Raw genomic sequence first — 27,736 nt, forward strand, 5'->3', positions numbered from 1 at the left:
CTTGTGTGATGAACGGAGGCCTCGTGTGCTCACACATGCTCGCTAAGGTGAACAGTCTCTTCCCTGGTCGGCGCCCTGACGTTTGCTCTCCGGGAGCAACAACCGTGTCTCGTTGATAAGGCTTCAAATGTGTTCCAGCAGGGTGAAAAAAAAGATAGTATGGAAATGAATAAACCCACTTTTCTTTTTGCATTTTCCTTCCATAAGTCTCTTTTCTTGTTGCTTGTAATTTACGTTAATGAGCGAGACATAAAACAGTGCTTTGTGGGAAAATCTCCTCCTGAGTTTTATGGCCTCTGACATATAATTAAAGAAACATCCAGTTAAGAAACACTGAGCAGAACTATTCTGGCCTTGGGATGCATTATCGGGCTGAGCACAAATTAAGATTGTGTGCGTTTGTCATAAATCCACCTGCCCTCCCATGCAGTACAGCCCAGGAAGATATCCATCCCCCTTTGGACCGAGTCCATCTCTCCATCCTCTTCTCCCTGCTGAAACAGCCAACTCGCTGCCCCCTCTTCTCCACCCAGAGCCCGAACCCTGCACATCCGCTGGGCCAGGGAACTCAAAGTGATAATTGGGTCTTAAAAACCAGACTTGTCATTGAAATGAGGGATTCATCTCAATTACTATGAGATTTATTTAAGACTATTACCTTGTGATGGATTATAACTGACAAAGTTAATGCAGGATGTTATGAATCATCCTCAGTGTGTAATATACTTTAGCTTGCTCATAGGCCTTTTAAGGGCTAATTGAAGCTTTTAGGCTTGTTTATCTTGCTGCAGAGCAAGGAAACATCAAAAATCACTTCAGGGTGATGGTGGATTGTAGCCTACTTTGCACAAGATTACTCCATCAACTGCATGCCTGGAAAGTGGGCATTAAAGCAGATGTAAGTGGCCAACATGGAGGCATCTGACAAGTTAATCACACCTGATTCAGCCTTCAATGAACAAGCAACAAATCATGAGATAGAGTGACAGTCATAGCTGCAGGTAGTGCATCAAACAGAAAGTCTAGCACGCTGCTCAGGTTGTGTTTTGTTATAACAGAGTGCCATCTGGCGGTCAGTTAGTGGTACTGCACGTGGAACGTCTTGAACATTTATAGGCCTTTCATCTTGTTCATCTGCAGGACAATTCATGTAAAATCAGATGCCTTTTTCTGCCAGTGCCAACTCCTAATAAATGAAACAGGATGAACTACAGCTCATTGTACCGGTGACCCCTGGAAACACTTCAAAGACACATGATTATTACACTTTGGCCGTTTGTTTGCAGCAGAAAAGACAAGAAATTGAGATTGACCGGGCTTCATGACCGTGGATACAGTTTACAATTAAGGCAAAGGGTAGATAATATGGCACGGCAGCACACAAGGACAGTATTATGTGAGATAGTGCAGCGTTATCGGTGCACTTCCTGCCTGTCCAGACATGAACAGGGAGTCGACCAACCTTATTTCTGAGTTTCAAAAGTCTGCGCGTGAGTAGCAGCAGCTACACTATTTGGGCAACTTTACAGCTCACAGTCAAGAATTATCCTTGTCTGTCATTTAACCTTCCACATTTGTCAATGTATGATGTAAACTGCAGCCACAGCAATCAAAGCAAAGCATATGAATGTCAGTATGAACAGAGGAAGCTATTGACTGAATGATAAAAATGACCCGTGCGTGATATCTATTGCTGTGATTCCTCCTGCTCAATGAGTCTAATTAGATACTGACTGCCCATAATGTCCAGTGTAATTAATAGCCATCTGTCATTTTCATTGGGTCTTCCTTAGCTGGCAAGAGCTCCGGCCGGCTTTAACTGCAAGAACGACCTTCATTTTCCATTTAAAATCAATGCGAGTCTGTAATTTCAGGCCCGATTTGGTTCAAAACTGCAATAACCTGCACCGCTTCATTCTGTTTCTTTGGGTTACGATGAGTTCAGCCTGCTGATCCTGCCCAGTTTCTTTTTTCTGTACGCTGAAAATATGGAAGCCCATGTCTGCCAAAGGGGTCAAAATTTAAATCAAGCGGTCTTTTTCATAATTTGGACTTTTTACATGCAAATTGTCCAGTCCTGACTTTGAAGCTTGCCCCCCTTACATCACATAATGCAGGCCTTACCTGCTGTTGGTACATCCACACAGGAGTTTTCACTGGTTAGGTCTCTTCTGTGTGGGCAGGGACATCGTGATGTCTCCCTGTCTCTCCTGACATAATAATATAGTAATATTTATATAGGACTTACCAAAATCAGTGATTACAAAGTGTTTTAAAGACCCAAACATAACACAATTTAAAAAAATTAAGTGGTGAGCAAAAATAAAATGAAGAAAAGGGACTAATAGCAGACTTACATAAATAAAACTAATAAAATACGACATATATGAACAAATTCACATCATAGGGAGTTAGATTATATTTAAAAAGCAATTAAAAGTCAGTTTGCTTTTCTTAGTTTCACGCCTCCTTCACCATGCTGTCCAGTTTTTGATGACCTCATGTAACGCCCATATATCTCAGTATTTAAAGGCTGCACTCAGACCTTCTGCAGACACAGTGTCTGAAAGTTTTAACCAACAGTCACAAATATGAGACAAAGAGCTTTTTAACAGCAGATATCTTGCCTCATCATTGCATGAGAAGCTCAGAAAAGTTTCATATAGCATTAATATTGATGTTTTTCCCCATTTATGTGCCCCAGTGAGCCATGCCAGTCCCCTGAAGGTGGACAAAAAAAGTTGACATTATTACTAATATCTGTGCTTTTCCAGCTTTTATTCATTAAAAGTTCCTCTGTGAGTAAAAGCTCTCTTAAGTAAACTTGACTGTGAATACTTATATTTACATAAGCTTTTCATATTTTTCCTTCCTTTATTGACAGAGTTTTACAGGCAAAGCTGATAATTATAGTAGTCATAGGTCACCTGTTTCCCACACCGCACGACAGATGGCGCAGAAAGCCGTCTGTCAGGTCTTGGTACCTGTATGTTTGCATGACTGAAGATCCGACAGTTCACCCAGTTTCCTCACTTCCTGACTCATGTCTCACCAGATACATCGTGCACATGTGTTCAGGAAAGACTGTCCTCTCTCCTCGGCTTGCTGGGTTGTTGAGTGTCATGTGTGATGAGTGTGTGTGAGCGGGTCAGTGAAACAGCACTACTGTCGACGCTCAAAGGCACGGTGCTTTCAGGTGCCCCTCGTAAATTTTATATATTTTATTATTTGCAGCTATCTTTCATCGGTGCGGTGATGCCATGAAATTATTCACACAACCTTTCCATGAGCCTCATTAACTGTTGCAGTGGCCTCACCAGCCATCAAGGAAGATTCCTTGCAGTTCTTATTGAATACTCTGAATGCAACACCAGCTCTCAGTAGTATTAGTCTTCACAGGTGCCGTAACACTAATAATGTGGTTGCAGCAGCAGCAGATGATGACTGTATGTTCATTTGAAACATGGTGTTATCAATGCTTTTGCTTTTTGTCTGCACTAATGATTCAGTTGCAATAGTGATAATTTTTATGTCCATCCAAGCAGGGCTGGATTTACCTGTTAAATGGCCTTGGGGCAAAAACAAGCGGGGGGGGGGGGGGGCCCTTCTGAGCTTTTCCAATCCATTTTGCCTCAAGATCCGGAAACCAACTGTTTTTCCTGCAATACTGGAATCCAACTTTTAACTGGATTTTCTATTCAGTATGTTAATTTTCTATAACTTGATGAACACAGGTTTGTTTAAGAATATGCACAATGCAAGTACAGTATCAACCAAAAAAATTAATGGTATTAAGAATAGAGTTTGACACAGGGGCCCTCAACATGACAAGGCCACAAAATGAGGTAAACAACAACAACAACAACAACAACAACAACAACAACAACAACAACAACAACAACAACAACAACCAAATTACATCTTAGGATTCTTGTCCAAAGTGCTTAATTATTTGCCTCTCACTTACACAAATTCAAGCAGTGGCAGACTCAGGCGGTAAACAGTCAACTGCGACACAGACAGCAGCCGCTGAGTACTGACTTTGTACGTGAAAATAATAATTTGCACTCCCACCACCGCTCTGCTCTGTCGGGTTTGAAGAGCATTGGAAGCTCTAATTTTTCCGGTAGTACATGAAAGCAGCAGCAGCAGCAGCAGCATAGTGGGCTAGTCGCTATCAGGAGCCACATCACCAGCGAACAGCCACCAACGGCTGTAGTCACAGGGTCTGCACCCAGGCGAAGACGGAGAGAGCAACAACAGAGAGACCGATACGAGTTCCTTCATACAGGTGAGCAGTTCTTTATTTTTTTTTTTTTGTTTTTAGTGAAAATATAAGTAGTACATGTGTTGTATGTGCGGCTTGACTCTGCCGAAAGACCGCTGAATGTGTTTACCGTGTCCTGTCGCATCGGCTCAAGTAACATTAGCTACATGTGGGGATGCTGTGGTGTCGCAACCTGATGTCCCCCGCTGTCGTCGGTGTCATAAATTATACATTACCGTAATTTCACCACAAACGTAAGTCAAGTTAGTTTTCAGTTTGAGGACAGACCGAAGTGCCCGCTAACGCTGAGCTAACGTTAGCCTAAAGAATAACCAATGAGTGGAGCTCCCTCCTTTTGTAGCTATCCTCACCTAAATGACGTTAACTTAGCCGCTGCTAGCTAACTTACAGTGGTACCTAAACAATACCCAAATATGTTAGACTTTATGGTATTTATGCTATGCTAATGCTAAAAACTGCCGCTGTAGCTAGCAGCATGCTGTCACCAACCGTTGCTGGTGAAGGTCTGGCAATACGAGACTATCAGTCCAATATTAAAGTTACGACGCCACTATTTTTAGAGGTGTTTTCACTCCTTATGTAACGTTTTTGAGATTTTATTAATATCCTCATGTCGTGTGTGAGCGCATCTCTATAACAGTTCATTCGGCTGTGAGACTTTCTGGAAGTTTCTGTTAATCTGACTGATCTGCTGTGTTACACAAGTTACAGCAGCATTGTCATGTCTGACTGGCCTTTTTTTAATGGTAGCTTCCAGAAAGTCCACAAACATCAGCTACAGAAGGAAAAAACACATTCAGCCTACATGTTCCTCAATTCAGGCTGCAGTTTGTCGACAGGCCTCGGATAGAGGAAGCATATTTGCAAGTGTGATCAAATACAGAACAATAACTGAAACTAACCTTATTCTGAATATTGCTCCGTATGCTGGCAAACCAACTACAAACATCATTTAATTTATGATATGAAATGTGAATAGAAAGACATCAACAATCAATTAGTCAACTGACACACAGAAATTGCCCCAGATGTTGATAGTTGTGTAATCTTAGGTATTTTTCATATTTCAAGCAAAAATGTCAAACACTTACAGGCTCCAGCTGCAGGATCCTTGCCAATGTGATATTTTTATATCATATTGGGATCTGAAAACTTGTTCCAGACTATTATCTAACATTTTATCAGACAAATGGATTAATTACAAAAATAATCCACACAGAAATTGATGGTGAAAATTATCATTTTTTGCAACCCTGTTAGGTTATAACATATTAAATTTGGTGTATTTAGCTTTTGAGTTACACAAATAGTTGATTGTTACAAAAATTAAAATCTATTCATGTGGATTTAATTTTATTACCTGTTTGGTTATTAGACTAGACTACAACACAACATAATGGAAAGGAAAATGTTCAGGTGAGATGAGGGTGTCTTGTTAGCATTTAACTAAGAGTTTGTCTGGAAATATCCTGTATGCTGTGTAAATACCCATGTTCATAGGTTTGCAGCCATACAAACGTTTGACATGCAGTCATTATATGACAGAAAGGGGCATCTTGGTCTCCTGAGGCTGACCAGTTTGACCGCTTTCATCATATAAGTCAGGTTTGACTTGTGTTAGCGCTGTCTTTGTGAGGTATGAGTAAAGCAGAATAAATTACAATGCTAACAACTATTTGGAGACCCCGTGGTACATGCAGGCTTAACAGGTGCAGGGTTGTTGCTGAAGCAGTAATTGATTTTTCTAAAAGGAGCATATCAGTTTTAATAAGTTTCTCCCCTCCCTCAGGGTTTTATGTCCCACGTATATTTAAATTTGTGAACAGATTCCCTGTCCAAGGAGTTAATGCTCACTGCTGTTTACAGTAAACGAAGTCTTCTTGGGATGATGACCTCTTAGGACATGTTTCCACTAATAGAAAGTAAAGGGGGGAAATCCAGTGAAAACTCAAATGAGCTGCTGATCATGTGCTCACTCTGTCGTGTTTGAATCACAAACACTCCACTCGTTGCTATGTATCATTTCAGGTAAAGCACAAGCTTATTATTGTGTTGTGTGCAGCTGTCATCTGTGTCTCTGTTCTGTCAGCTGCGATTTGTTAGGTGCTGGTTTCTGGGAGCCTGTTTTGTCCGGTGCTCTTGTCAGTGTCAGTTTTTTAGTGGTGTTCGTGAACACTGACAGACCAACTCTTGCTTCCTTTGTTGACTGCAGTCACATTGGATGTGACTAAGTACACAGTGATCAGTTTGTAACACTGAGTTTGCAGGCAGTTACTCTAAAAAATGAAGTCTGTAGGGACGAATTGCACGTCAAACAAAAGAGATCCTGGGAAGTCTAATCAGAGATTTTAATCAAGAGATTAAACCTAGAGTTGCTTTGCAGGTAATTAACTGGGGGAGTTGCTGTGCAGACAGAAATCGTGAAAGCTTTTCCAACAATAATGTACCTTTTATGAGCCCATACCCTGTTAATCCGCTGATACTGACATTATGTTGCTTACAGTTAGGCGTAACTCAGGAAATTCCTGTCATGTGGTTGCCCTCCAATCTTTATCTGTATCCTCTTATACTGAGTTTCCAGTGTGACTTGAATCTGATCTGATATTCATTTCTGGATAATAAATAATATAGCGAATCAGTGCACACTTGGCCTACATTAATATTAATAAAGCTATTGATAGCTTCTGAATAGCTCTGCATTAAGATACCTAACGTGTCACATCTCTTCCTTTAATTATATAGTATATTTTGCATAAGGGACAGTGTTTTATGTTTCTTCCTCAGGAAGGTTTTGACGACTATCAGCAGACTGATTTTTAGCCAATATTGACTTATCCCAAATATATAATGGATGGATGGAAATCTATGTATTTTTGACTGTTATTTTATTTTTTGTAAAGTTTACTTCCTCAGTAAAACATTCATCCATATGATGTGTTGTCACATTGTGCAATATTCTTTGGTCTAATGTGTTTTGAATGTGGGTGAAAACTTGTTCCAGCCTGTTCTCTGAGCCTGGAGTCAGGGAAAGTATTGATGCACCTTAATGGAATTTACTCCGTGATTATCGATTATTTGCACACTTTGACAAAGAGTTGACAAAGTTAAATACTCTAAGTAAAATGTGGCTCCTGCACCCTACAAAAAATGCTCTTAGTAAATAAGTTGGTACGACATAAAACATCTTAATGTCTTTGCCTTCCCGGCTTTGCTCTTGTTTCTTGTGATTTACCATTGCAAAAATTTGACTTTAAGTCTGAGTTATCTACTGTTACACAATATTGGCCCTTCAAGAGAGATCTCATTTGGTACATCATTACTGCACAGCTGGGGGGGAAAAAAAAACTGAACAGATGTTGTTGTAATCTCTCGCTGCTCAACTTGTCTGAATGTGTTTGCTCCAAAATCCTGCATAGATTCCTACAACTAATGTGTCACACTGAGACCAAACCCCTGCTGTTGACTTCTGTTAATTAGCTCTGCCCTGAACCCATGAACACCAGCAAGCCCTTCTTTCTGGCAACCTTCTTTTTTAAATGATTGAGTAATCCTTCATTCATCTATCCATCCATCCATTGATTTTCTCTTGCATCCTCCACCCTTTGCTCCTGAGAATCCCTTACATCAAAGCCAGCTGGGCGATGCAGTCCCTTCAGAGAGTCCTGCCCTGAGGTACGCTTGCAGTCAGTCGTCCTCAGAACACATGTCAAGGTGTAGGTGGTTACCCAAACCACTGTAGCTGCCTGCTGTAAACAGAGAAGCAGTCATTACTGTGGGCTTCACCTGATCACTTCCTGTCAAACACACTCTGTCCTGTATAGAGGTTTCATTTTGGCTGCTCACCATCTATGTGCAGTTGCATTCTTAAAGTGTGAGCTTGAGGTTGGACATCAGGGTCAAACTGAAGATCAACCAGTAAATTTAGAGGGTTACTTTATGAATCACCTCTCTTTCTCAACAGGCTATTGCTTTCATTTACATGATTTTACTACCTTCACTTCAAAATCCATGAGGTACTTTGACTTTAGCCTCTTTTATTTCACCCAGCTCTTAAACCACAATGAAAACTGAAAGAAATCCTTGTAGACAACAGTAATTAATCACTGAAATTTCCTCCTAAAATAGGCTTGAATGGGAAAATTGCTAAATGTTCAAATGTTTATGGGAACAGCTGTTCCCACAGTCAATTTGCTAAAAAATGTATGAAGTCAGTTTGTTAGAGATGGATTAGGGATTCATGCGCAGCACAAATCCGCTGTCAAAATTATGTCAGAATAGGAAAATTGTAGCTTTTCCATCTGTTTTTCTTTGAGTGTGCTTTAATTAACAAGAGTTTAGGCCTCCCATGTCATTGTTAACTTCATTATTTAGTTGAATCCTTGTAATGCTTATTTCAGGATGATTAAAAATTTAATAACTGATTTCCTCTTTCTGTGAACCATCACCTCTGGTTCACTGTGGCATCATGGGATTGTCTGACCCACATCTGTTTGCTCAGTTCACGCTGAGAGGAGCAGGAATCCACCAGATCTGGGTTAGCTGTGCAGTGCTACCACAAGGCATCAATATGCACATACATGCATGGATACACTCCCTGCACAGGACCATGAGTAAACACATCACCGGCAGGCACTAGTGTCCATTAACTCCCAGCTGCTGCAGGGGACTGGTGAGAGGTGAGGGGGTCAGTAATGGCTGAAGTGAGGGGAAAAAAGAAAATACATTTAATATGATAGAAGTCAGAACATTGGTTTGGGGTTTTTTTTAGAAACAGGCACAGGAAGTTGACTTTCTGGGTCATATCTCTGTATGCTGTGGTCTGTCCTGGGATGTAGAAGTACATTATAGCACTTAAATAGATTTTATATCAGCAAATTCAACAGAAAATGAGGGGGCAGATAATGAAGTGTCAGAGGGAGATTTGGACTTACTGCCTGATTCAGGCATCTTAAAGAGAGGAGTTTAGTGCCTGCGCCATGTTCCAACCAGGAGTCACTCACTGGCACTGCCATGTGCCAAACACCCCCAACCCCCCACATGCTCATAACACACACAAACACAATCTAACGGCTAAGGACACAGGTTATAAATAGCAAACAAAAAGGACACAGTGGACTCCCAATGTAAGTAGTGCTCACTGGTTTGTTTAGCATTTTTAGTGCAATAGCTGAGATATCTCTTGATGACAGTCGACTGTGGGTTTGCTTGGCATTCTCCTCCTCTTAGTTGGCCGGTTGCTATCTGATGAGTGATTTTTGCCTGTCTGAGAAAGACACACAAAGCAACTGTCGAGTTGTTGGATCGTTTGTTTAGGTGTTGGAGGGAAAACAGAAGGTCTATTTAAGTGTAGAAACTTTGGGTGATTTATCAGGTTTCGGTTGACATGTGTCACAGATATTTGTCTGAGGTCTGTTGAAGGTGCGTGTAACACTTCTGCATTAAAATGGCAAGAGTATGTTACATGTTTTTTGACTTGTGTGCTACATTATCCCAAATGTTTCCAACAATGTTCAAACCCAGAAAATCCCTAATTTTATTCAAGATAACTGCGTGTGACCCCCCCAGTTACTTTAACTTCCAGGGAAACACCAGATGATGCATCAGAGAAGGGGAGTCCTGAAACTCGATTAAAATTTAATGGGAATTAAACTTTATTACCTCGTTTGTGAACATTTCTGTCTCAGTCACACCGGATGCACAACTCCCAACAAATGCTCCCATGATCCCATGCTACTTCACAACATCATCAAAGTACCTGTTTCGTTGTCATTGTTTTGATTGAGTGGCAGAAGTTACATATGATGCATGCTCTGTTACAGATGTATTATTTTTTGTTTGTTTAAACAAAGTAAAATCAATTATGTGTAGGAGGAAAGTAACTATGTTATTAAGCGTGATGTAGTATGATTTAATATTAAAAAGTGAGGTCGTGTGAGGTTCTCCCTTTTTTAAGTAAAACAAGACTTTCTTAGGCAAAGCATACAGAGATTAATTTTTAAACTATGTAACTTTAATCTGGGAGAAGAAACAGATCTCCTGCTCAGCTCCTCTTCATACGGTCCGCAGAGCAGAGCCTGAAAACCAGCTCTCCTTGTATCAGTGTTGACGGAAAACTTGTGACATATTGTAGTCAAGTCCCACCCACAGTAAAAGTATGTGAGTGGGAAAGTCTTAAACTTTAATTAAACAATTACAAAAACTTGCTGCACACAGAATGTGATTTGCATACATAATCAGTGGATTATGCACAGAATACACTAAGCAACAAAGGGTAAAACTTAGAATATATTGTAAAGGTCATTATTAACGGATATGCATAGCTTAAGGAAACCTTCATGAAGAAGATAGCGGCTAAAGACTGTATTTTGTTATACCGGTCTAGCTTTCCATTCTCGCATGGCATACTTGAAATTTGTATTGTTTTCTGAAACAATGGCTTCTTGATTTCAGACAGTGGTGGACAAAAGCAGCCATAATTTTTGTTAGCTAAAATGACAACCGTCGCTGTCAGATGTTATCAGCTATAGCTAGCTAGCTAATAAACCTTACGTTAAACTCCACGAGACGGTTCAAAACTCAAACCTTGATCAGTCATGTGATATCTCTTCTCTTTGTCTCTCTTGTCTCGTTCTGTGTTCTGCAGAATAGTTTTACACCATGAAGCTCATCCAAACAGTTGGATCTCTGCTGCTTTTAGTCGTTTGATATTTCCTCGTATTTGCGTCCAGATCAAGACTCAGTGTGTTGGCAGCAGATGTTGTTATGTATCTATCCGGCTAGATGCAGAGTGCAGAAAAGATTTTGATTGCATGACTTAAATGACAATATGTTGGTGCAGGTTACCTCCTCTGTGTTGCAGTATTGCAGAAAAATTGGAAATCTGAAACTAAATCTGGACAGCTTGAATATCTTCTGATACCTTTTCATTAGACATGTCCTGTCTTGTTTTTGAGAGCCTAAACTTCATAACTTCAACATTAAGTCATGTTTTAAAAAAATGCTTTATGGTCCTTATCTCCTAATTTCAAAAGTAAATCATAAGTCACGTTTTCTCTGTTCCAGCCTCGGGGTGAGGGATGATCACCCGCTTATTATGTAATTTTGTTGGGCTTGAATTAGCTTAGCTGTCCTCCTCCCTGAATCTCTATTTCAGTGCAGTTGATTACATTGTCGGGTATTGCCACTCTGTTTAAAGCCATTGCCCCTCCCTCCCCTTAACAAATTTACCCCTCAGGTCTGAAAGAGAGGTTTCTCATCCGTCACACATGACTACGCTCGGTCACAGATTGCTGGGCTTTATTTCTCCAAGCTAACATGTCTTAACAGAACTCAACTTTCTTTCCGCAGAGGACACACGGCGGACCGTCACATAGGACAGCAACTACGAACTCACACAGACAGAGCCATGGTGGAATACTACCAGATATTAGGAGTCCAGAAAAATGCAACACAAGAGGACATCAAAAAAGCGTAAGTGCCCCTGAGCGCTTTCTGCTCCGGTTTTTCCCTGGTGGTGGTGGTGTTGTTAAAACTTGGCCACTCAGAGGGGTGTAATAGGTTAATTATATCCCCTCAAGCTGTATAAACCAACATGAGCGGAGTGAGAGAGAGAGAGCAGACTGCAATGCAGAAAGTTTCCACTCTTCTTTCTGTAACCTTGCCGCTGTCAAATATCTTCCCCCTGTGTTCACCCACCAATCACAGTCACCCACTGAACAGACCAGTTACGGTTAATTACCTCCTCGGGTTTCTCGTGAGCGCATTTTGTTTTGATAAGTGAAGAGTTTCCAATGATTTGAAGTTCTGTCCACATCTTAGGGACAGAAATAGCCTGTTTGAAATAGGACATGAGCCCCAGAGGAAACTAAAAGCTGCTGAGGGTATTGCAGTAAACAGTAAAGTAAAATATTGTGTGAGAGGAGGAAACAATTGAATATGACTGATTATTGCTGATCAAATCAACCAGTGTAAGAGTATCTAGTTTGAATCCAGCATAGAAAGATGATGAAGAATGCTGCGTGCCTCCTCTTTCTGTGCACTCAATTGTTGGCAGCCAAAGTCAAAAAGTATCTCAACTAACACCAGTCAATAAATCTAATCTTTATCTTATGACCCCAGCTCTGTCTTATTGATCTGTGATTGATTTGCAATGCTAGCGGTTTGGCTCTAGGGATTGCAGTGTCGGTCATTCAGTTCACCACTGTGCTCCATTGTGTTTTTGAGTGAAAGGTCTCTACAACCATTGAATTATTATGGAATCTGGTGCAGACATGCATGTCCACCCCGGGGTGATCCCTTACCTTTTCATCTCATGCCATCGTTGTCAACAATTTTTTTATTGGTCCAATACTGTTGTTTATGACTGATAACTTGTAAAACTAATGACATTCCCATCAGCCTCAGCTGTACTTTGTGTTTAGTGCTAATTAGCAAATGATTAACATGGGAGTCTTTGCCATCTCTGCAATCCATCCCGTATGACATGAACTCACAGAGCTGCTAGCATGGCTGTAGGCTCTTTATAGTCTTGTTTGTTGATTAAATGTGATTGGTTTGACATTTTCGCCAAGAGAGCAAGAGTTAATACTGTCCTCGGAGACTTTGGAGTATTCAGAGCAAGATAATGGCTGATGGAGCTTTTACTCATGGACATACAGACTTCTGACTACAAACACTGACATTACATTGTTCAACTTAGCCTGGCTGGTTGACCATTGACCAGGCTTTAGACTGCCAGATAATGTCACAGATTACAACAAAGACATAGACTACAAAGACTGTTCAGTATGGATCCATAAGGGGGTCAATCCCTGGATTGTGTGCAGCCTTTTTTTTGCTGGCTGACTCTCAGTCTCATCCACAGCATCTGTGTGTCCACTGCCGGTGCTGCTGCAGAGCTCAGAAACAAACAGCTGATGCAGCGTAAGCTGCTGTGCGAGCCTACGCTGCACGTCAGTGGAGTTCAGGCTGTCTTTGTTATTTCTGCTTGGGTTGGGAGAAGGACAGTGTGTGCATGTATGTATTTGTGTGTGCACATAGAGGGGTGGTTGGTGTCTGTGTGTTTGGTGTAGGCATGGTTGCAACTCTAAAAAAAGACTTGCATATGGATTTGTGTTTCTCATAGGGGGATGTTTGTTATATATACATACAAATTTCCTACCACCCATATTAAGAACTGACTGTTTGCCTTTGCCACATACACAGTGTATGACGACAAGCGTGTGTTTGTCTCTATTTTGATGTCCACGTATTTATATTGACTGTATGGTATTTTGTATCTCAGTTACAGAAAATTGGCATTGAAGTGGCATCCAGACAAGAACCCAGACAACAAGGATGAAGCAGAGAAAAAGTTCAAAGAGCTGTCAGAGGCATATGAAGTACTCTCCGACGGTAAGGCAGAGGGAGAACATCTGTTATATACGGTAGCCAACTTAAATGTCTTGTCACTAGCACCTCGAATTTGAAAGTAGATGTTTGTTGTCACCTCTACCGCACTTCCATTTCTGACCACTAGAGCAGGTCAGTTTCAGAGTTTTGTTGCTAGCAGTTACCAGTATGATGTATTTAGGTTTTTTCCATTTAACAAAAAGAGTTTTAAATGTTAAACGTCATTTAAACGCGTGGCCTTAAAATTGCTTTTCCTGACAACAATACAGTCTAAAATTGACAAAACTATTATCTAAATCAAGAATTTTCTGATAATAAAACATGTAAACAAAGCTATTAACTTGACCAGGCGCCTGATTCCAATTTTCAGTCCTTCAAGGTTTTATGTTACGGACAAATTTTGACCAGTAAAATTCAGTCATGTTTCTGTTTCTGAAGTGGAGGTCGTTACCAGAGGAATGCTGTAAACATGCGTGTAGAGCACCGGTCTGAGAACAAAGCAGAAGCCTGTACTTTTTCATTTTATTAGTCGCCGTTATGTACCACACACGCCCAGTCACCAGAAGCAGTTAAGGTGCACAATGCCACGATTGTTTATGTTGGCGAGTGGAGCTCTTGTGCAGAGTCCTTGCGGTGGGTTTAGTTTCTGCTTTCTGTTTGTCATTTTATGTCTTGAATGTCAGCATGACCTGTACAGTAAATGTGTTTTTTTTTTACTGTGGAACAGCAGAAACTGATGCATAGTTCCAAGTACTCACAAGTGTACATGCAGGCAGTCGAACTGATGAATTATGTGCATGAAACGCACATCATTTGGATGTGTTTTGGAAATGTTTTTGATTTGGTCACAGTGAAAACAGGCAGCAAAATTGATGCTAATGCTAACGCATACAGTGCAGTGTGAAGACTGCTGGTACGTCTTATCTAAAGAGCTGCTTTTCCCACAACAGAAAACAAGAGGGATATTTATGACCGATACGGCAAAGATGGCCTTTCAGGAGGAGGTGGAGGAGGAGGAGGTAAGGAGAGGACTTTCAAAATGACAAATATTCCTGTCATTGCCATGGAGACGATTATAATGATAGCTGTTTGAAGTCCTGTTTTTGATGAACAGTCCTGTAGTTTGTGAGCTTTATTGTTGTTTGTGTTCACAGGAGGCCATTACAATCACTTTGGCGGCGGCGGCTTCACATTCCGTAATCCCGAGGACGTTTTCAGGGAATTCTTTGGCGGCAGAGATCCGTTTGCAGATTTCTTTGGTAAGTCTGCTGGCACTGATGGAATTTCTTATTTTCAGAGAGGAGGAAGAAACAGGGACGCAAGTGATTCATAGGAGAGGGTTGCAGTTAATGGCTGTAACTTTTATCTGGTCAAAAATGTGCGCTGATTGATCGGGGACGGCTCAAGGTCCCAGTTTCGCGTCAATCATGTAAACCGTTTATATTTCTGTTTCCTAATTGGTTTGCCTGTTAGCTGTTATCTAACAGCTCCTGCCGTGTAGAAATGTGCAAGATGGAGCGTTAGACCCTGGAAACCTTCTGTAAAGCCCGGTGCTAATCCCCCACAGCACTGTAACGTGCATCTCCAATACACTAAGCACAGTTCACCTCAGGAGGTCATCTGCCACTAAATGTCACAGGTTGGAAAACACTGAGTGTCTCTGCTGGATGTTGACCTCAACTTCAGTATGTAGCCTTCATCTATTAACTGTGGTTTAGACCTCTTAATTTACTCCAGCTTCTTCTAAAAAAAAAACTTTGTTAATTATGAATGAAGGGTCATCAATTCGAAAGCAAATGCTTACAGAATAGTTTTTTCCATTAGTGAAAATGAAACTCATAAATACAAATTAAATGAAATTGTAATCAGTAGATTTATTGAGAAGTTAATAGGAAGAATAATTGAGAATAGAAATAATCATCAGCAGCAGTCCTACATCTTTGAATGTTTTTTGTGTTGAACATGCTTTCATTTCTGTCTGTTTTGACATGTTTTTGAAGCCACTTCTTAGTGATTAGCTTGAAAGCCATCACTCTTAATATTCCTAACAGATACTCCTCTCTTTTGTCCACTGCCTTGGTACAAAATGAAGGTAGCTTTTTGGTTTTTATATAATCCTTGAAAGCTTGTGTACTGCTGGCTAAGGTGAAATATTGTTAGCAGTATTAGGTTAGGTTAGTATAAGTGTAGTTATAGGAGTTTAGCTTCTGTCGGCTGTCCTGGGGTGTCTGGGTTCAGCAAAAGGCTGATTGGAAAGCATGTGCAGTTCACCCTGTGTAGCTCTAAATATGGAGTTCAGACGCAGGCAGAGGATGGATTTGAGCGTCTACATCACTCAACTGGAATGCTTTCAAAAATAGCTTCCGTATTAAAACAAAAGCAGATGTAATAACGCCAAGTGTGTGCGCGCCGTGTGTGTCCATGTGTCAGAACACATGTGAAACGTGGCGTTACAACACAAACTCACTGAAAAAAGAGTAACCGAATACACGAGTTTTATTAGAAGTGATGCTTGAATTAGAGCTCGTAGGGAAGGTCAAGTCATTGTCTGCTTTATCAGATTGTTTGTATGAGCTGTCTTCATGACGCTGACGTGGATTAACATGGATAAGATAAAGCGGTGGAGCACAGGAGTTGTTGTTGTTGACCGCTGAAAAAAAGCCAAACCATAAAGCTGCCTGCGGCCGTAGAGCAAAGTTCAAGTGCTATTTTCACAGCCTCTATTATGCTTGATTGGTATGACACCGGATCTGTTTATTCCAGCTCTATATTAAGTGTATTTACTTGGATAGATTTCTGTTAAGAACCATTTTGGTTTTCTTGACTGTCCTTAAGATGGCAGACATAGATAGGAAGAGAGTCCAGATATGTTTTTAACACCCCCCTCCCCTCCCAGTCCCGCATTGTCCAGCAGCTTGCCTCACTGAGCAGCAGCTGGTGGTGTAGATCTGTCACTCACCCACCTCTGAGCGACCAGCAGACTGCCTGTTGAGACAAACGGAGAGTCAAACGATGACGAGGGCTTAGTCGTCTGCCAAGACCAGCACTCGCTCATTCTCAAGTGGATGTGAAGAAGGGGACAAGAAGGAGATATCAACAGACTGTTTTTACATACTTTCTGTGGGACATACTGCAGAAGTATTAAAAATAAAGAAAAAGGTCCGCAGTATCTCCCCGCGCAGCTGCTGTAATTCTAACAATTTGATTTAAACAAAACATTAATAAATCATAACTTGTGTTCCTTTTTTACACTGTGTTGTTCTCAGCTGTTGGACATTATGGTGGACACGCACAATTTGAAAACCCATTTACAGCCATTTTTAATTTCTTCAGTGCTATTACGTCCTGTGCAGTGTTATACGGGCAGAGTCTTCCATAAGCGCCGGCTGTCAGCCAGATGTCCAGACAGTGAAGCACTTCCACTCAGCTACTAGTTTTCAGATGCCTTTTCAGCTTATATGAATATAACCATAATGACAACCGTATGACATCAAACACAAGTCTCAAACGGTCACCTGTGGGTCTCTCTACATTAAAAATCTGTAAACATTACACTAAGGTCTGTTTGGTGGGGGAGACCTTTGCGGATTAATTGAGTATTAAACCAGAATTGCAGTGCTTAAGCAGCCTTTCTCAGACTTTACATCTCCCTCTCTTTCTTCCACCGATGGCCGCCGTCTCGCTGACAGCTTTGCAAGAGCCGAGCTGTCTCCTCTAATGTCTTCTTCCAAGCAAATGGACAGCGGTGCAGTTCCAACAGTGTTCAGGGGACACTTTTATTTTAAGCTTTCTGTCAGAGGGAACAAACAGAGCTTTCTTGTCGCTGCCTCGGTACATTCAAGGTTGAAGGAGGAGTCTTCTTTCAGCAAATGGTGCCAGTGATCCAGCCTTATCCTGCCGGGGTGACCCACATTGGCAGCGCGCAATTAGTAGCATGTCCACAGGGCTTTGGGATGAGAATTAAGTGGTGGGCACTTTGACAGTTTAGGGTTAAGATTGTTCCAGAAATTACAAACTGGTGCTCTGACATCCACCGCAGCTTTTCTATGATCGGGTATCTGTTGGGATCTGGAGTCAGCCTCAAAGCTGCTCTGATCAATGTGAGATTAACAATGGATCAAATAACTTTGTAGTGTAGTGACAAACCCACGGAGAGTTATCACCCAAAGTGTTGAAGCGACTTTCAGCTCATTGGCTTGATCCAGTATTCTAGATAAATGCTAATTTTGCTCCATATATGCGCCATGTGTATATAAAAAAGCAGCTTTTTGCTAACAGATGCGTCAAATGTTTCCCTCCACAGCTGACGACCCCTTCGACGACTTCTTCGGAGGTAGTCACAGTCGCCACAGGGCCGCAAGCCGAGGCAGGATGGGGGGATCACTCTTTGGTTTCGGGGGCTTCCCGGCGTTTGGGCCTGGCTTCTCAGGGTTCGAGTCAGGTGAGTACATCCCAGCAAATCCAGTAACTCCACACGTAGATTTATGATTTCATTCTGACTTCAAATATGTGCTCTTTTACAGGGTTCAGCTCATTTGGAGACATGGGAGGAGGAGGAATCACTTCCTTCTCTTCTTCATCTTTTGGCGGCGGGGGAGGAGGAATGGGCAACTTCAGATCTGTGTCGACCTCCACCAAGTTCATCAACGGCAGAAAAATCACTACGAAACGGTACTTAAATGTCACACACCCCAGCATTTTTAAGGGAATAGCTTTTTGCTTTCTTGTTCAATGAGGAGTTTGATATCGCTGTCATGTCTTTACGGTCATTGTTGAAGCTACAGCCCTCTTAGCTTAGCTTCGCAAAAAGACTGGAAACAGAGGTTTTCCCCTGTCTTTATGCTCAGATAAGCTAACCATCTGCTGGCTGTGCATTCATATTTCCTGTACAGACAAGGGAGTGATGTCAAACTTCTCATGTAACTCTTGGCAAGGAAGGGAAAAACGCATACTTCCCGAAATGTCAGAGCGTTTTTTTGAGGCGCGTTACCAGCCTGACTTCCTTGTCTGCATGTGTGTTTGTCACAGGATCGTTGAGAACGGCCAGGAGCGGGTAGAAGTGGAGGAGGACGGTCAGTTGAAATCCCTAACAGTTAATGGTAAGGAGCAGCTCCTAAGACTGGACAACAAGTAATTATCTCGCCACAACATTTGGCCAACATACAGTTTTCACACCTGGAAGAACTCGCCCAGTGGCTGTGTTTGCTGCCGGCAGTTGGTCTCTTGTCCCTCTGTCCTCCTGCATCTCATTCCCAAAGAACAATTTTCTCATTTTTAGCTTAGGCACAACGGAGGCGAGAGAGATGTTCACAGTATTTGTTTATTTGTATTTATTCCATTATTATGGGGGGACCATCTTGCTGGAATTTGTGTTTTTGTTTACTGCAATAATTGAATTGTGCTTTTTTTTTTTTTTTTTTTAAATTTCTGCTGTATGCACAATGCTGGGTATGTGTTATATTTCTTTTTTTCCTTCTGGGGTTGATGTTGTCTTTCTTACTGTAGCAGGAAAAGAAGATGTACATTTAGACTTACGCATGTCATTTTTTGCTCTTTTCATTTGGCCAACTTTAACAAGTGAATGATTAAAGCTTGACACCTTTGCCCTACTGTCTTTTAACCTGAACTAACCTGTTAGCTGTGTTACCATGTTTGCGTGTGTGTAATACGAATGACTTAGATTATTAATTATTACAATGTTTACTTTTCCATTTGTTTGTGTATTTGAGAATAGGTTGTTTGCAGATGGCGTCACGCCGCTCTTTTGTTGTGCAGATGGAGGGCCGAAAGTGATTTTCTACATAGGAAACTCTATAACACACACTGAAAATGCCTGTTTTGTCTCGTTTACGGTTCCTCAGATCAAACCAAGAAACCACGAGGAGCTTTTATCGAGTACCAAAAGTTGTTGTTCATAAGGGTGAAAAATCATGAATTCATCTAAAATAGCACACTTTCTTCCACCACGTCCGTCGCAGTTTCCACTTCTGGCCCTGTGTCTGAATTTAATGTCACGTGACTGCAAACAACCTATTAAATCCAGGGAAGGCTTAGTTTCAAAGTACAAGAATAAGAGAGAATAACAGTGTGTTTCATGTGTTTCTGCATGACTGCTGATTCCAGGAGGCTGCTTTCGTAGTTTCACTGTAACTCTGTCAGCAACTCAAACCGTGAACTTAGACCACGTAACATCCTCACACCATTTGAAGGACGCGCAGGGGAGTTTTCATTCTTTGTAAAAAGGAAAACCAAAATAAAGAGTTCAGATTTGGTCAATAAACATCAGTTTGTGGAACGTTGTGGAAAGGCGCTGCACTCACCTGGTGTCTCGTGTGTGGTGGTTTCTTTTGGCTTGAGTGGCTTTTTTATCGTCTCACTCCTCCTGGGTGTGTGATGTGTGTGTGCTTGTGCCTGATTACAGTTTGAACCTGCTTCACACAACCGCAATAAAGGAAAGCACAGCGGCTGCCTCTCTTGTACACTCACCCATTGCGCCGCTCACCGTGTGTGCATTATTTTAACCCACTAATGCCTCCGTTTCAACGCAGGTGACTCACATTAGGGCTTGGTCGCTGACACTACAGAAACTGGTAATGTGCTGCCTGCGTGTGACCTCACCGAAATAATCCTGTTCATTATTTGTCTAAAAGATCAAGATGGTCATGATCACACGCTGGTGTGTATCTTTCCTTTACCTTTACGGACCAGGTGAGAAAGAAGCGACACCCACTCCTTGGACTCATGTGGCCTTCATCATGTTTCAGGTTCACCCCTCCCATGCAGACATTTTTCTGGGCTTGTAAAAGTGCTGATGGTGCACCTCCTTTGAATACGCCCTCAAACACAACCTGAGCTGTGCAGACACACCGAGCCAAACAAAGGACTCAAAATTTATCCGCCAAACCAGAAGTCTCATCTGCCAGCCGGGAAAGTCCGATCAGTGTTAAAACTTAAGGTGTGCTGACTGGGTGCTCTTTTAAACATTAGGCATGAAGTTCAAGTGCGTGGTGTGTGTGAACGCAGCTGGCTCAGAGGTCACTGTGTACATAAAAGACTGTGTGTGTTTCTTGAGGAATGTGCTCGAGGCTAGTTTATTTACACAAGCCTCGCTGCATATTTTTGAGAGAGACAAGTCAGGAGGGAAGAGAGAGAGAGAGAGAGAGAAGGGCAGGGTGAGGCCTTCAGCTCAGACTCAAGGCTTCAACAACACGACTGAAACGGGCTACAGCTGGGACATTTAATGCAACATCTGGGAATATGTTGCGTGTGTTGATGCCGCAAGGCCACGTCTTCCATTATCTAGCCTGTGTATGTTTTTGTCTTTAAATCTCCTTTTCTCCAGCGCTGATTGGAGCGGCGCTTGCGCAGTCCTGTTGCTAGGTGACACTGCAGCCCTGCGCCAATCTCCATGGCTTACATAGCCTGTACGCCCCCCCCCCCCCCCCCACCCCAGGTGTGTGCTTCTACGTGTGCGTGTATACGTTTGATGAGCACTATAGAAATGGATGCTGTAGATCAGGATGATGACGCTAGAAATAAATCATTAACAGCAATATCTTACCGCAGCTAATAATCTTAGGATCTGCACAAATATGGCAGCATGATGTATCTTCACGTTGGCATATTTAACTTCCTGGAGGCTGGAAAATAAAGAGAAAAGTCAATATTTACATGATTAAATTATTCTAAAGAGATCATAGTGTGGAGGACAAGCGGCTGAGGAGGCGTTGCAGGAGCAGGTATTATATTTATGGTGCCATAGCGCCCTCTGCTGGATCAATAGAGGTGTGATTTTTGTGCTCGGATTAGAAGTTATAATTAATTTTATTACATATTATTTGTCTTACATTTATTTGTTGGATAATCAGGCTCTAATTTTTGGTTCTACACTTCCCATAATTTAGGGGCTATAAACAGGAAGTTAATTGCCGTGGAGGCAGTGGGTTAGCTGTGGGATACATAAACTCTGCTCTGCTTGTTTTTTTGTTTTTTATTTTTATTTTGTGAAATTAGCACCTTTTAAAGTATGCCGAATTAGCTGTGATCAGTTTCTATTGGTAATGTACCTGTGAACGTGCCGACAACGGTCACTGAATTACTTTGATATTGAAGAAAACTTTAAAACGTGTTAATTGTCAGGCGAGTTCAAGGAGCGTCTATTTATCTGTGATTTCTAAGCGGATTTGCGCACACTTGTTCACGATGGACATCCGAGATAATGACGTCCTCCGGAAGTGTAAGTCACACTGAATCTTAAAATATGTGTATCACGTCTGCCTGTTTAGATTAAACTAAGATACGAGTCCATGAAGGAGAATGATGTTTGGCGCAAGCAGCTGCTGACCCCATTGATAAAGGGACCAAACTCCCAGATTGGGCACCACTGTTTAGATGACATGTTCAATTAAAGATGTACTGTAAAATAATAAGTGGAAGGAAAATGAAAACCTTTCGTCCTTAGTTCAGTCTGAGATGTCCCTGAAAAAAAAAAAAAAAAAAGCTGCCTTTTACCAGACATTTGAATTTGAAGGTGGACCCTCGTGCGTCCACTAGATGTCGCTGTTTGTATACAAAAGACAACATGACTTCACTTGAATGACCATTTCCACAACAGGGAATGAGAAATATTGATGGGCAGGACGACTGCAGCAACACGTGACACACTTCCAGTATAAGCATGTTTGTTTAATTGATTTTTAATGTAAAAACTTTAATTTCCTCAATGTATTCATCAATAATTCATATTTGAGCGTCAGTATACTTTTTATTAGTTTTGATTTAATCAAAAAAATCTGCGTATTTCTTGTTGGATATAACGTCTTGCAGCCTCTCCTCCTGCATCCATCCATCCCAATACGACACACAATACTGTCATTTCCTGTCCGCCAGTTTCCCCATATATGAAAGATGGCTTCCTGTTGGCAGAAAGCAGCATCCGGTCTTAACCCCCACGCCCACCCACCCACCTCGTCTGCTTGACAGCTTAGCATGAAACATGAAATCGGCCCAGAGCTGCTGGCCACTTTATGAACGATGGCAAAGATAAGCTGCCAGTCTCATTTCGACTGTGCCTGGACAAGGACACAGACTGTATCTCTCTGTGCTCAGCAGCGGCCTCACATCAGCACCACACCACACGTCTTGAACTGGAGGAAGGTGGACTGTTGAAAATAATCTAGTCCACAGTTGTAGTTGTCATGTAGCGTTAGCCTCCTCCTGAACAGTGATGTATTTTTGGCTTTAGGCTCCAGCCTGCTGCAAGTGAGGCTGCTTTTGTCTGTCACGAACAGATTTTTGTGTTTGTGTGTGTTTAGGCGTTAACCCGGGTGTTTGCGCCTGTGTGCACGCTCCTGTTGCAGTCTGGACAGTGTGTATCAAACAGCTTTTACAGATACACACAGCACTGCAGACAAATGACAGGCTCTCCCGAGACAATAGCTGCAAATGAAAGCATCCAGGAACTCGACTGCTTTTCAAATTAAGACCAGAAAATAAAAGGCTGCCTTTACGAGCACTAAAAGATCTAATTATCATCACTGCTCTTTGATATTGTTTTTGTTGAAATTAATTAACTGATGATGGATTATGCGACTTGATAGCGGAAGGAATCTTATCGTCCAGGCCCATAATAGATGCAAATATTGATCCTCAGGAGGGAGGGAGGGCTGGAACAAAGCACACAAGCTCCCAGTCCCATTCGCGTTGGCTTAATCCAGCTGTCTAACTTCACTTGATAGGATCACCAGACAAATGCAGGTTGGGATTAGCTGTTTTTCCAAAGCTGGATAGAGAACAAGTAGCAGCAACCTTGAGAGTAAAGCCACCAATTGTCCTGTTTCTGTTGCTCCACCGGGTGCCGGTCTCTCCTCACAGGGGTCAGCTCTGTGTTTTTAAAAGTGTGTTCGATTTAAAAAGCTGATTTGCAAACTCTTTGCAATCCACGGCCAAAGCAACATAAATCACCTTTAAAGTTTAGGTGTTTTCAGCAAGAAACTACCCAATTTCGACCTTAACTCACTCGAAAAGGGTTTGTGACAAAGAAACAGTCTTGGGTCAAAATGGGGGTCCTGCAGTAATAAGATTCCTATTCAGAGAGAATTGAAATCCAGTGATGTCTTTGTCTCTGTTAAGACCTGAACACACACAGCCTCAGATCCCTTGAGCTCCACCTGAAAGAGGTGCATCTGCCTCCAAAATGTCACATAAAGCAGAGAAAAATAACACTGAGGCCAGTGTCGCAGCACACAATCTCCCATGTACATTAATGATTAAAATGACAATGTGTTTACGTTGGGGGGGCTCGCGCTCCCACAGGTATGTCAGACAAAGCTGCCAGGTCTCTGATGACTCCTGATGTCTTTAAGGCTGCGCTGTTACGCGCCGTGCCGGGGATTTTGAAACGCTGGTGCAGATCTCCTCTAAATGGGACCAGGTTCAGCACGGCGAGCATCTGGCCCCCTTTCTTCTCCTCTCCACTGCCTTAATTACACAACACAATGGCGATGAGATCTGCCTGTAATCTCGCAGCATAATAAGTCTCCCCCCACTCCAGCCCCCCCTCCCATACCCTGCCTGCCACTAATTCAATATAAATGTAAATTACCTAGAGAAAAGAATAACCAAATCTCATTTTATTTACATGACTAATCACAATGAAGTCAGGCAGATGAAATATGAATGAAATATATGGTTGAAAGGAGGGAGGGGTCTATATGGCCTCAGGGGCTCTTTGAACTTCTTGTTTTATATCATCTTTGTTGTTTCATGTTGGTTACATCAATATGCCTTTTTGCACTTGTGCTCAACTTGCTGTAATAGATGTGTGTTTTTTCTCCTGTCTGATTGTACTCACACTGCCAAGGGCACCGCAAGGTAATATGTTTTCCTTTCAGCTGACTCTTTTTTTTTTTTTCACACCGCACATCTCGTGTCAGAAGGCTGAAATTCAAAGACGCTACACAGGGAAAGAAAAAATAAAAAAAATACAGATTTAATGTTGGTTGGAACACCTCAGGCCATCCATCCAGACAGCGAGGAGAGAGGGTTTAGGTGTGATTCATTCCCCGCTCTGCTCTGCTCTGCTCTCTCCACACCCACAGACGTTTCAGCCGAAGACCCCTTGGAGGAAGAGTTTCGTCGCCGCAGACAGAACGCACTTCCTGGCCTCGGCCTGCACCAGCGCTACCTGAGGAGCTCTGCCCAAAACCCCTCAGAGGAAGAGGAGGAGCACGGCCTACAGAGCCTGGGACTAACGAGAGGTCCGCCCACCCGCCACAGCAGGGCTGATTAATTACCAGCACACAAGCTCTCCTTTAAAGAGCAGAGCCTTAATAAGCGCAGCTAATTGTCTGCTTTTGTGTCTGATGGCCACACAAAGGACGATGACGAAGAGTGGCGTGTCTGATTGGCAGATGTAAACACCGAGGACAGAGGTGTTCATTAGGCGGCTCTGTTCTATGCTGCAGTAACGACCAGAGGTCAGAGGTCGCCCTCTGTTTTCCCTCGCGGGGTCAGGAAGTCACACACAAAAGCTGAGCAATTATCTGCAACACGCAGCGGCTGAAGGTTTTAGAAGAGCAGTTTCGCTAGTTAAGGGGGGAACCTTTAATTTAAGCGTGCATGTCTCCTGCTGGGGTGCAAATAAAAGCCCTAATTCTTTTTCTGAGATAATGACACAAACTACTCAAATATGGGCCCTCAGAGAGCGCGTTTTTAAATACTGCTGCCGGCTGAAACTAAAAGTTTTAAATGTGAGAATAATCTGCGCCACTTTCTAATAAGTCACTCTTTATGAAGTGTTTAGACACTGGAACTGATGGCTTCATCAGAGGTTGAAATATAATGTACTAACACTTTATAGTTTTTTTTTGACAGACAGCAGACGGCGTGTGTGGTATACATTCAGTGCAATTTGTACACTGAAATAACACAAACAAGCCAAACAAAAGAAAACAACTGGGAGAAATTATGTTAGAAAATGCATTTTATTAGGATTCTGAAGGTGTCAAACGCTGCATGATGGTTCATTTCACAGCAGTAATCCGACTGTGAAATGTTTGTTGAAACTGACAGCAGCTATGGACTCACAACTGCCTCATAAATAATAAATAAAACAGGGGAGAACTGCGAATGGGCAACAACAAACGTTTACTCAGAGTACATTTTATGTGGGTTTTGCTCAGGTGAAATCAGGTGACACCTTTCTGACTGCACTTAGATTGATGGTCAACACTTGAAAAAATTGTTTATGAAAGCGTCACAACCAATAAATCCCACAGTGAAATGAATGTGAAATCATTTCAGCCAACCACGGACGCTCAGACATTACAAACAGACGACACATAACTTGTTGGAAAATGACGAACTCTTGGTTTGACATTATGAAAGGAAAGGTTTGACATTTTGGGAAGTCTCTTCCTGAGAGTTAGACGAGAAGATTGATGCCACTCTGATGTTTGTCCGGTAAACACGAAGCTACAGCGCCAGCAGCTGGTTAGCGTAGCTTAGCATCAAATGGGAAACCTGGAAACAGCTAGATGACAAAATCCACCGACTGGCACCTCAAAAGCTCGTGTTAGAGCTTTTTTGTTTCATCAGTGCAAAAATCAAAGAGCGAAAATTTGTTTCCACAAGGTTCATGTCACCGACTATTTCTTGGCCAGGTGCAGTAATGACCTGGAAGTTACAGCACCTGGCCAGGAAATAGTCTGTGACATGTCGTTTTTACTCTTTCACAGATTAAACAAACAAGATAAAACATCTTAATTACTGCTTTAGAGCTTTAAGGATGCTGGTAGGGGAATTTTAGCTGTTTCCCCTGTTTCCACTCATGATGCTAAGCTAATGTAAGCTAACCGGCTGCTGGCTGCAGCTTCATATTTCATGAGAGTGGGATCGATCTCCCAAGATAACTCTCAGCAAGAAAGTGAATAAGTGTATTTCTAAAAATAGAAAAAATGTTGTTCAGTCACAACCTGGCAACCCACAAGATCTACAAAGCATTCATAAGTGATTAATTAAGCCATTAGGTAAAGCTAATAAACTCTAAATAAAAGTGTGATTTAGACTTATTAGAAAGTTTTAATGATCGTGTTGCTTTTATTTTGCAGGACACACAGACACCAAGAGGAAGAAACTGTGGCTAAAGGAGGCGGAGTCCAAAAAGAAAAGAGCTCCTCGACTCTTCCCTCGGTTCGGTGGACTCGGCGCCTTTTTTTAAACAGCCTCAACCAAACACTTAGACGCACGCCCACGTATGTGTTTGTTGGCAGAGGTGCCATCAATCATGCGTGGCAGTAGTTCATCGTTGCTATGTATCGCAGGCCCGACGTCCCCACTGCTGCGCCGTATCTCCCCTCCAGCTGCATAACTGCTTCCATCAGCCTGCAGAGACCTCACGTCAATGTTTTGTTTTGTCCATTTTTAGTAGTTCAGCTCTAGCTGTTGCTGTATTTATTGTGGGTGGGCCCTGTGGATGTACAGTGAGCGTTCAGACCCCTAATTAAACCCCTGTGATTGGATTTTTTACAGTGTTTCAGAGAGTGTGTTTGAAAGAGTTCAGGTGGACGGAGAATTGCAGCTGCAGCCTTGTTTGTGATGAGCATGAAAATGATTGCCGTAATATTGTATAGCGTGTGAGAACAGGCGGAGGTCAAGCTACTTTTTTTCTGCGGAGATGAGGAGGGAAAAGGCTATCTAGACAGCGTGAGAGTAGAGCAGAATGGAAGCACTGAAGAGTGAGTTTTATGACAGACAGAGATGAACATGTTCTCCTCACTCCATCATACATGAAAAGTGACTATTAGCACTGCAGCGGTAACATTATCCACTCTTTCACAACTACTCCCGCAGGGTGAAAAATGGCTCTTAACCCCTCTCAAAGTCATTATTTTCTTCAGAGTGGATTCAGCAACATGTTAACCTTCCACAGGTGTTTTTGTAAAAGATTTCAGAAACTGAAACTCCCTCATCAGAGCTGTCCTTGACACGTTCTCGTGATTACTGCAAGTGGAAATGTCTCAGAAATGTCCATTTTCTATGGACTCCTAATAAATGCTT

General features: G+C 42.0%; 1 protein-coding gene across 2 annotated transcripts; it reads left to right on the top strand.

Annotated features, from left to right (window-relative positions):
• The first annotated feature begins 4,128 nt into the window (after positions 1-4,128).
• Positions 4,129-27,736, top strand: dnajb6b (DnaJ heat shock protein family (Hsp40) member B6b). 2 transcript variants are annotated; one of them, XM_070986273.1, is made up of 10 exons: positions 4,166-4,291; positions 11,636-11,758; positions 13,572-13,681; positions 14,629-14,697; positions 14,833-14,937; positions 17,982-18,119; positions 18,202-18,349; positions 18,707-18,777; positions 24,778-24,936; positions 26,788-27,736. In XM_070986273.1, exons 2-10 carry the CDS (start codon positions 11,694-11,696, stop codon positions 26,895-26,897), a joined length of 975 nt encoding a protein of 324 aa, XP_070842374.1. In that variant the 5' UTR covers positions 4,166-4,291; positions 11,636-11,693; the 3' UTR covers positions 26,898-27,736. The 2 variants fall into 2 exon arrangements, with proteins under 2 accessions (XP_070842375.1, XP_070842374.1); XM_070986274.1 differs by lacking the exons at positions 24,778-24,936; positions 26,788-27,736 and having other exon boundaries at positions 4,129-4,291; positions 18,707-20,180.

Source organism: Chaetodon trifascialis, chromosome 18, assembly GCF_039877785.1.
Source record: "Chaetodon trifascialis isolate fChaTrf1 chromosome 18, fChaTrf1.hap1, whole genome shotgun sequence".
In the NCBI taxonomy this organism is placed as follows: Eukaryota; Metazoa; Chordata; class Actinopteri; order Chaetodontiformes; family Chaetodontidae; genus Chaetodon; species Chaetodon trifascialis.